The 10,763-nt window shown below is 36.3% G+C and overlaps 1 protein-coding gene across 2 annotated transcripts in view; it reads left to right on the plus strand.

Moving 5' to 3' along the window:
* Positions 1-1,209: 1,209 nt before the first annotated feature.
* PREX2 (phosphatidylinositol-3,4,5-trisphosphate-dependent Rac exchange factor 2) overlaps positions 1,210-10,763 on the plus strand; it is a 93,760-nt gene continuing 84,206 nt past the window's right edge. The window contains exons 1-4 of one of the 2 annotated variants that reach the window (XM_011976493.1): positions 1,210-1,276; positions 2,938-3,060; positions 5,403-5,507; positions 10,579-10,680. In XM_011976493.1, the coding sequence (XP_011831883.1) occupies positions 1,220-1,276; positions 2,938-3,060; positions 5,403-5,507; positions 10,579-10,680 (387 nt within the window). In that variant the 5' untranslated portion in view covers positions 1,210-1,219. Of the gene's footprint in view, positions 1,277-2,937; positions 3,061-5,402; positions 5,508-10,578; positions 10,681-10,763 lie in introns of those variants that run through there. The other variant, XM_011976494.1, reaches the window with a different exon arrangement.

Raw genomic sequence — 10,763 nt, forward strand, 5'->3', positions numbered from 1 at the left:
GTGTTGCCGAGGCTGACCTCAAACTCCTGGCCTTAAGGGATCCTGCCTGGGACTCCCAAAGCACTAGGATTATAGATGTGAACCACCATACTGGCTGGAAATACCCATTTAAAATTTTGAGATATATTGTCAAGTTGCCCTCTGAAATATTGTACCATTTTACACTCTTCTTAGCCATGTCCTGAGGGTGATAATAGATGGTGTCTTGAGGACATAAACCAAATTTGCTAGATGGAAATTCTTTTCTCCTTTTTCTCCCCTAAACTTTCTTTTTCGAGGCTCAATATAATGAAATTATTCTACTCATATTTTTCTTTGTGAAAAAAATGGTCTATTTAGCCATTGGTCAAAACTTAATGACCACTGAGAAGAGTCCAAATCTTTGAATTACTAAAGAGCTTATTTGCCTACCATAGAGGTATGGAGAGCTCGGACCTGAAACCAGAAATTTAAATTCTGGCTTCTTAAAAGGCTGCGGGTGGGCGATAGAGGGGAAAGGAAATTCTTTCATTCCTTCTTGAAGTGTCTTCCTGGGAAACATGGCAGGGATGTCTGTCTGTCTGTCTATCTATCTATCTATCTATCTATCTATCTATCTATCTATCTATCTATCTATCTATCTATCTATCTATCATCTATCTATCTATCTGTCTGTCTGTCTATCTATCTATCTGTCTGTCTGTCTATCTATCTATCTATCTATCTATCTATCTATCTATCTATCTATCTATCTATCTATCAATCTATCAATCATCTATTTTATCAATCAGTCCCTCAACCTACCTACCTATCTTCTATCTATTTATCTATCTCTAATTTCAAAGAGGATCACTTCAGAATCTCTGGCCCTTTTGTTGTTTTATTAGAAATGCCATTTTCCATTAAATTTTGGTCTTCTTGTGCTTTGCAAGTCTTAGAAGTTTAGGAAATATCTGACTCTAAATGCTTACTTCACAACTTTGGATAAATTTAATTTACACATACTTGATGATTTCTGGCCCTATCCCAACATTGTAAAGGAAGTGTAATTCCCAGATAGGAGCAGCAATGCACAAGGGTTTCTGTGTTACAACAAAACAATTATACTCAACAAATTGATTTGTACACTTTGGTTTGTTGTAAAAAAATTAGTTTAATTCTGCTCAACACCCAGTCATTTTATTAACCTAATGTTAACTTCATAATGTCTTCTTGTTTCATGCAGGCATTCTTACACCGAATGAACCAGTGTGCAGCATCAAAAGTTGACAAAAATGTGACAGAAGAAACAGTGAAGGTGAGGAGGTACAATTGGCCCTCAACCTGAGCATGAGTTTCCTACATATAAATTTTGCTGGTGCCATGGTACTTCACGGTACTTCACAGCCCTTCAGTTGATCGACAGTTCCACTACAAGTTGCTGTGCCCGTCAGTTGTATTGGTAATAATTTTAAAAAGAGAAACAGGGCTTAGGAAAAGAGATGGGAGATTAAGAGGAGGACAGAAAAGTCATAGAGTTTTTTTTGTTTGTTTGTTTATTTTTTACCAAGGCCTTGGGAACATTTGAACAGAGGAAGAAAAATAAATTGGAGGTGGCCAGGTGTGGTGGCTTACACCTGTAATCCCAGCACTTCGGGAGGCCAAGGTGGGAGGATCACACGAGGTCAGGAGTTCAAAACCAGCCTGACCAACATGGAGAAACCCTGTCTCTACTAAAAATACAAAATTAGCCAGCCGTGGTGGCGCATGCCTGTCATCCTAGCTACTCTGGAGGTTGAGGCAGGAGAATCGCTTGAACCCAGGAGGCGGAGGTGGTGATGAGCTGAGATTGTGCCATTGCATTCCAGCCTGGGCAACAAGAGCGAGACTCTGTCTCTAAATAAATAAATAAATAGGAGGCTAAGAACCTCAATGTCTTTGAGAAGGAGGGAACTGAGCCATATAAGAGGATTGTTAGAGGTGGCTCAGGAAGGCAGGGTGTGGGCAAACATGACTTCCAGTCTCTGTGATCACTGAAGAACAAAAGATTTCAATGGTTCACTCCACATAATATCCTTAATTCAGAAACAGATGTATAATCGTTTCTTTTAAACTGCAAGGAAGGAAAATTGTGAACAGTTTTGAAAAAAAAAAAAAGATGGTGAATGAAAATTAATTATACTATAATGATTATTCATTTAAATTTTTATGTACTATTCCTGATATTTATGATGCTAACTTACTGTTTTATTTTGCTGGAAATACAGAACATTCTAAGGATTTTTAAAGGTTCTTCTGACTCTATTTCCCCATGAGTAAAATGCCTAACTTTTAACTTTTCCTCCCAGGAGAATATTTTAGTTAGCTTGCTTTTGATTGTAAGCTGGAGAAACCTCTTACTCAAATTGAATTGAAGACACTTTGGCTTACATATCAGGGACTCCAGACAGAGAAGGTTTAGCACCTGTGACCCAGAGAGGCCAGCAAGGTTGCTATATCCTCTCCAGCTAATCACTGCCACCCAGGTTATCAGCTTTGTGCTCAAGCTGGCTCTTCCTGTGGCTGCAGAATGACTCTGCAAGCTGTCCCAGGTTTTACTTCTACATGTGGCACCTTCCAGAGGGTAAAGAGGACTGTCCATTCTGGTGTGCCCTTCTTAGTAGCGTAGATGCCTTTCCCAGAAAAGCCTGCTGGCAACTCTGCTGGTTTCCCTACAGCCCAGCCTTGAGAAGGGAGTGGGATACCTGGCTTGGATTGGGCAACTGAGGCCTTGCCTTGAGAGCCAGCCATGGGCTCATGGTTCCCAGAGTTGTGTCAGTGGCGTGGAGGGGATGTCCAGACAAAATTGAGGCTCTGCTGGCAAGGTGGGAGGAAGGCATGGATGTGCAGTTTTCGGGTTGGAGACAGAATACTATGCTATCATAGACTTAAAAAAATTGCTTCACTACTGAGCTTACTTACACATTTGTGTATTTACAGATGTTGTTCTCAAACATTGAAGACATCCTTGCAGTACATAAAGAATTCTTAAAAGTCGTGGAAGAATGCTTACACCCCGAACCTAATGCTCAACAAGAAGTGGGAACCTGCTTTCTTCACTTTGTAGGATAAATTTCTGTTTATTTTTAAAGTTCTTTTCCCCTAGATTTTAAGATTTAGCTCTTGGCATAGTGGTATATGTGCATTCAGTATTAGAAGTAAAATCTGACACCAAAAGTTTGGGGTCTTTTAAGGCCAATGAAATCTTCCACTTAGAGCCAGAAAAGGGGAGAGTGCCTCACATCATCCATTTTACTGAAGAATAAACAGCCTTTTCTTTTCCCCGACAAGTTAGTTCTTCGCATCCTCTGTAGCTTTGAATTCTAATGAATATTCAGGCTGTTCATAATGAATGAATTTTTATGTTTCTCTCAAACATAGAGCATTTTTCTTTTGAGGCAGAAAATCCTCACTCCTATAATGGCATGATGAGCCTTTTATTAGTCAGAATGTTCCCTTGTTAATCAACTTGTGACAAACCTGGAGTTGAATAAACCCAGTAGCAGGAATTTTCCCCAAGGATGGTTTCTCAGAAGATTGTACTGAGCAGTGCAGACGCAATAACCAGCCGGCATTCAGTTGTTTCAAATTATACATCCTGTGCCTATATGATCATTTTCATCTCTTTATATGTAATGCCTGAAATTATTTATGCAATTAATTTGCAAAATAAAAAGACACCTGTGTAGTGAAAATTGTTTTCAAAATTAAAGGGCATTCACACCAAAAAAAAAAAAAAAAAGAGAGAGAGTGCTGATATTTATACCATTGCGTTGATGCTAATTTTGAGAATACCAGTATAAATCCATGTATTTATCAAAATGCTAGACAATTAATGTTTTGTTTAAAAATGTGTAAGAGTATTTAGTCATAGAAATCAAATTTTGTGTGTTTTTAATTTTCCATCTAGTCTTTTAGAAAGGTTTTGATAGTAGTTTCAAAATCTGTCTTTAGGTAGTGAGCAAGCTCTATCTTCTTTTTATAATCAAAAAATATGTCATAACAATAATTATATTAAAAGGAGAGGCTCATGGGGTATAGGAAGATCAAGCTGTGTTTTTCTTGGGCACAGCTGGAAGCCACGGGTGTTTGTGTCCACTCACTTAAGCCTGCTTTCTTTCACGAAAGAATCAAAAGAATCAGAATCTTCTGCCAGCTGGAGTAGTTGCTATCTCAGTCCGGGGCTGTGCCTGGGAATCTTGCACCCCTGACATCCATTTCCTTAGTAACACTTTATGAATCTGTCATCCCTGAATTTAGCTAAACTATTTCTGAAGTTTATTTTATTTTTCTGGCTCGTATCATTTCTTGAGATAAGTGATTCAATACATTTTCTGCTGGTTAGAGAAAGTAGCACTTAATGTCTCTAAATGCGTGCCTTTAAAATTTCAGTGGGCACGCTTTTGTTCTAATATTTGATCAATACATTTTTTGTGTCTTCCTTTTATTGGTACTCTTTTGATGATAAGGCACTTTGAGAAAATCCTACAAATAGAAGGGAGCTTAGAGATCATGATGGTACAAATCCTCTTATTTTAAAAGAATATCTCCTATTTATCTATGAAGGCTGTTTATTTTGTTCCTACTTTAGTGACAGCTCTGTTAGAAAATCTCCATGATGATCCAAAATCTGCCCATCACTGCCCTTGCAACATCCACCTAAAGGTCCTAGTTTTATATTTGGAGCTACATAGGACTGTCAGTCCTTTACAACATAACGCTGTTTGAAAGTGTTCATGATTTCCTGACTTTTCTATACCTACAAATATGACTCTCTGAAACAACCTCTCAGACGTGGTGTCTTCAGGGTCTGTCATTCTCTTAGTTGCTTATTGCTAGATATTCTTCAGGTTGTTACTCTCTTAAGCACAACTGTCTAGACTGGTGTATATGAACCACAGGGTCCTGTGTTTCTCTATTTCTATATGATCTGGCACTTGCTTTTGCCTTCACCTAAATGACTTTCTTCCCTCTCCCTGCCTAGGAATCATGGATTTATATACCTGGACCTTGCTCAGATTGATTGACCTTTCTTCTGCATATAGTCCTTATTCAGTTTTCATAAATAACAGCAAGAATATGTATGTAATTTCTTCCTCTTTTTAAGCTGTAACTGAATCCTCATGACAAAGCTCAGCCCTCTCTTTTCTGTGCTTTGCCACCCTTTGGTTCATTTGTCCACTTGAATTCCTCACGATAGAGTATAACTGATATATGTCTATCTCCCTTTTTAGGCTATTCTTCATGGGCCAGGGAAAATAAATAAAATTTATATATAGCTGTATACATGCAGTATAGCTCTTAAAACGTAGTAAGCACTCTGAAGCTTCTTTATGCATATCACATAGGTTAAAATTGTAGAATGCTGGATCAAATGACTAATTTATTTTTACATGAATTCACAGAAAGACAAGTTTCGTATCTATGATGAATATTGTAGTAACCATGAGAAAGCACAAAAATTACTTCTGGAACTCAACAAAATAAGAACAATCCGGACATTTCTTTTGGTAAGTGTATATTTATGTGTTACTGTATGTTGATATGTGTTATTAGGTCCAGTGAGAACCAAGGAATAGCATCAATATGGTGTAAAAATCTGTGGGATATCTCTGTTAGCATCCCCAGGTGAGGAAGCAAGAGTCCTTTGATAAAAATAAAAGTGAAAGCTGGGATCAGCTTGTGTTTGGGGAAGTACCACTAATGCCCCCTCGTGGTTGATAATGAATTATCTGTGAGACCCCACAGGTTCCTAGTGAGAGAGGCTTCTGCCAGAGTTCATCACTGCTTTATAGCCCCAGTTCCGTAGGGCGTCCTTTACTTCTGCTGAGAGAGCTGTAAGTAGGGCAGTAACAGGAAGGAAGCAAATCGTGGATATGGTAGAAAATAAGTGTAAAATTTAACCTTTCTCCTACATACATTTCTTATTTTGTTTTCATAAAAACAACAAAAATATGTGTTTAATTTCTTTAGCTTAGCACAAATAAATGCGTATTTTGACTGTCATGGGCAAACTAATCGCTAGTGAAGAGCAGAGTATAATTGTGCGATTCAGTGATATTGAGCAGAGTGTGGAGTTGTACAGCCATCCCCCAAATTCAGGTTTAGATCATTGTTGTCACCTCGGAAAGACCTCCATGTCCCTTTCCAGCCTATCTCTGTTCCCACCATTAGCACCAGGCACACACTGATTTGTTTTCATCCCTATAGATTGCCTTTTCTGGAGATTTTATATAAGTGGAATCATACAATGCAATCTTTTGTGCCTGACTTCTTTCACTTACTAAAATGTTTTCAAAGTTCATTCTTGCTATAGAATGTATCCATTTTCATTCATTTTAATTACAAAATACTGTTCTATTGTATGGATATGCTGTATTTTGTTTATCTGTTTGCCAGTTAATGAAAATTGGGTCTGGATCCAGTTTGGGCTCCTATAAATAATGCTGTTATGAGCATTTATGTTCAGGTATTTGAATGGACACAATGTTTTTATTCTTTTGGGTGACATTAAAAGTAGAATTGATGTCTGTGTTGTATGATAAGCTCATGTTTAACTAATTAAGAAACTGCCAAACTATTTGTCATTGTGACTGTGCCGTATTTACTGGCAATGCATGAGGATTCCAGTTTCTCTATATCTTTGCCAACACTTGGCATTTTCAGTTTTTCTGATTATAGCCGTGCTAGTGGGTGTGTAGTGCTATCTCATGGTGGTTTAAATTTGTATTTTGCCAGTGACTAATTACATTAAGCATGCTTTCATGTGCTTATTAACTCTTCATGTCTTGTTTAGTGAAATGTTTATTCAAATCTTTTACCCATTTAAAAATTGGGATGTTTGTTTTATATTGAGCTATAAATGTTTGTTATTTCAGAGCTAAGTCCTATGTCAGATATATGATATGCAAATATTTCCTCCAGTGTTGTCTGTTCGCTTTTAAAATATCATCTTTTTAAAATCAGGAGTTTTAAATTTTGATGAAGTCTAATTTATTACATTTTTTTTTCTGTTACGACCATGCTTTTGTTGTCATATGTGAGAAATCTGTATTCAGGTCTTGTACTTACTTTTTTTCCCTTCATTTTTCCCCTTTTGATGCTATTGTGATTGAAATTATCTTAATGTCATTTTAAAATTGTTCATTGCTAATATATAGAAATTTAATTGACTTTTGTTTATTGATCTTGTGTCCTGTGATTTAAATTTATGTATTTGTTAAGTAGTTCTTTTGTAGCTTGTTTAGGGTATTTTGCATATAGGATCAATTATCTGATACTAAAGATGATTTTACTCTTTCCTTTCCATTGTGGATGAATTATTTTTTTTTCTTGCCTTATTGCACTGGCTGGAACCTTCAGTATAGTGTTGAATAAAAGTGGTAAGAGCAGGTACCCCTGCCATATTTCTAATCTCAGTAGGAAAACATTTAGTCATTCTGCATTAAGTATGATGCTTGCTATTGATTTTTTTGGTAGATGCTCTTTCTTATGTTGGATAACCTTTATTATATTTCTAGTTCATATTATATGATGTGAATAATAATATTCATATATATTGACAATGCTATGAATTATATGCATTGACAATGCTATGAATTACTATTCATATTATTCATATTGTTTAATGATCCAATTATTGACAATGAGATATTGAAATCTCCATGTATAATTAAATTATCTATTTTACCCTTTAACTCTGTCCATTTTTGTTTGCTGTAGTTTGGGACTCTGTTAGATATGCACACATTCATAATTGTTATATTCATATTTCTATTTATCATCATGAGGTCTTCTTTGTCCCTGTGATATTTCTTCTGTTAAAGTCTATTTTTCCTAATAATAATATAACTGTGATAGCTCTCTTACTATCTTTATATGTTATATCGTTTTCTGTTATTTTACTTACAAGCCATTTAGGATCTTTAAAATGTCTCTGGCAGATGGCATATTGTTGGGTCTGCTTTTTATCCAGTCTGACAGTCTCTGGGGTCCTCAGTTTGTTTGTTTTTAATGTAATTATCAATATGATGGTATTTACATGTGCCATTTTATTATTTTTTCCTAGGTGTCTTTTTTGTTTGTTTCTTTGTTCCTCTTTTACCACCTACTTTTGTGTCAATCAAGCATTTTTTGTGTACCATTTTGATTCCTCTCAATTTTTAAACTGTATTATTAGGAGTTTTTTTGGTGATTGCTCTAGGAACTACAATATGCATCTTAACATATCAAATCCATGTTAGGTTAATACTGACCTAATTCCAGTTAAATATAGGGGAAATTTGGCTATAATATTCCCTGAGTAGAAATGGAAAATATTCCATTTCATCTCTCTTCTATTGTGCTATTATTGCCATATATATTATATATGTTATAAACTTCACGACACAGTGTTACAATTATTGCTTTCTATATTTTTCTGCAGTCTTTTATATTTATATAAATATTTACCATCTCTGGTGCTCTTATTTCTTCCTGTGTATTTGACTCTGATATTAGACTTTTCAGCCCTTAGTACTTCTTGTAAGTCATTTCTACTAGCAATGACTTTGCTCAGTCTTTTTTTTTTTTTTTGTTTAAATCCACGAATGTCTTTATTTTACCCTCATTTCTGAGGGATAATTTTACTTGGACATAGAACTTTTGGACTGATAGATTTTTTTCTCAGTCAGCGCTTTGAATATGTCATTCTACTACCTTATGGCTTCCATTGTTTCTGATGATAAGGCATCTGCTATAATTGTATAGTTGTTATACTTTATATGATGGGACATTTTTCTCTTTTTTGCTGCTCTCTAGATTTTCTCTTTGTGTTTTTCTTTCAGTAGTTCAATGATGTATTTAGATGTGGGGATGGTTGTACATTTCTTATTTATAGTTGAGCTTTTTGAATCTATAGATTAATTTTTCATCAAATCTGGGAAGTTTTTAGCCATTATTTTAGAAATATTTATCTGACCCTTTGTTTTCTTCTTTACTGACTCCAATTTACACACATGTTGGTAAGCTTAATGTTTCCTCTTGGTTCCTGATGCACTTTTCATTTTTCTACGATCTCCTGGGCTCAAGCGATCCTCTTACCTCAGCCTCCCAAAGTGCTGAGATTATAGGCGTGAGCCACTGTACCTGGTCAGGAAACATATTCTTTATGTATGTGTAAGGAGCTAGCTCTCCTAAGCCAGTCTAAAGTGGTAGCCAACCTGTGGGATTATGAATTGAGTTCACAATCTATACAGTACTAATACACAAGGCAATAAAAGTGGGCTAGACAACCCTGAGTGATTTTAGGGCACTTCAGTCCAGAGGTAGGTGAGGGGACGGCTGCTGTAATTTACGGGGATGCTAACATACTGGAACGGAAACATCACTGGAAATATAACGAGATGTAGATAGTTGTGTTTCATAGGATTCCTCTGGGGGAAAATACCAAATATAGTTTGAAAGAATATTTTGATAACCCGATTGCAGTAGGAAGTGAAACCCCCAAAGAGGATGCTTGTGTAAGAGCATGTGTTTGCTGCTATGTCATCTGTGGGGTCTGGGTGAAGTTACATTCATAGTGGTGATTTTGCTGACTTGGACCACAAATTGAGGCTGATATTCAGTTGCTCAGAACAGCAGAAAATTTTTCTACTACTGTCGGTCTTCCTTTTGCATCCTTTCCTGATCAACACTCAGCCTCTCCTCTCAATGAACCTGAAACAGTATTTTGAAAATTGTAGTATGAAAGTTGCTAACTTAGCTTGATATTTGAGGGGCTCTCTTCTCCCTCTGTTAGATATTTATTAAATAATTTGTCTGTTGTAGGCACTGCAGAAAGAAGGTTTGGGCAAGTTTCAAGTCTGTTTCATTGCACGTTGCTTATGAAGGTGAAGGTTTTATTTTTCAGAGTCAGTTTTCTCTTGACCACCACTTTATCATCAAAGAAAGCTGCTTCAGTATCACCCCACTCTGATTCCTGATTTTGAGATTTCTTCTTTCACCTTGCCTCTGCGGAGATCCTGTCTGACCTCCTTCTCTGACACTGGCTGCCCAGCGTCTTTGGTGCAGTGTAATAGCAAAAAATGACTCAGAGATCATTTGCTTAAAACCTGCCCTATTTATGGAGAGGAAAACTAGAATTCTGAAATCAGCCCAAGTTGTATCACTTGTCAGTTGCAGAGCCTGAGTTAGAACCTAACTGTCTTGATACTTGCCCTTCTACAACATAATATACCTTTCTTTATAAGCAAAATCAATCTATCTATTTATGTGTCAATCATCTGTTTATCCACCACTTATCCATCCATTCATCCATCCATTCATTCACCTCTCTCTCTCTTTCTCCACCTCTTTTTCCTCAGACTTCATACTCAGGGAAATATAAGTACATTAATTTTTAAGATACAGATTCACAACAGTTCTGCAACTAGTATTTCTCCTTGTCTCTCTGTGAGTGTTTGTGACTGAATATGCTTTTCTTAGAGAAAGAAAGTATATAAAGACATATACTTTCACTAGTTTTCAGCATTTTATGGTAGAAAAATGTTTTGCTGCCTGAGATTTTAAAAATGTAATTAATTATGATTATTTTCACCCCAGAACTGCATGCTGCTTGGAGGACGGAAGAACACAGATGTTCCCTTGGAAGGATATTTAGTAACACCAATACAAAGAATATGCAAGTACCCTCTCATTTTGAAGGTATTTTATGTGCTACCTCGTTGTAGCCATTTCCTTGTACCTACATATTTTGCTGATGATCTTTTTAAAAAATTATTTTGGCC

The sequence above is a fragment of the Mandrillus leucophaeus genome, unplaced genomic scaffold (assembly GCF_000951045.1).
Source record: "Mandrillus leucophaeus isolate KB7577 unplaced genomic scaffold, Mleu.le_1.0 Scaffold167, whole genome shotgun sequence".
In the NCBI taxonomy this organism is placed as follows: domain Eukaryota; kingdom Metazoa; phylum Chordata; class Mammalia; order Primates; family Cercopithecidae; genus Mandrillus; species Mandrillus leucophaeus.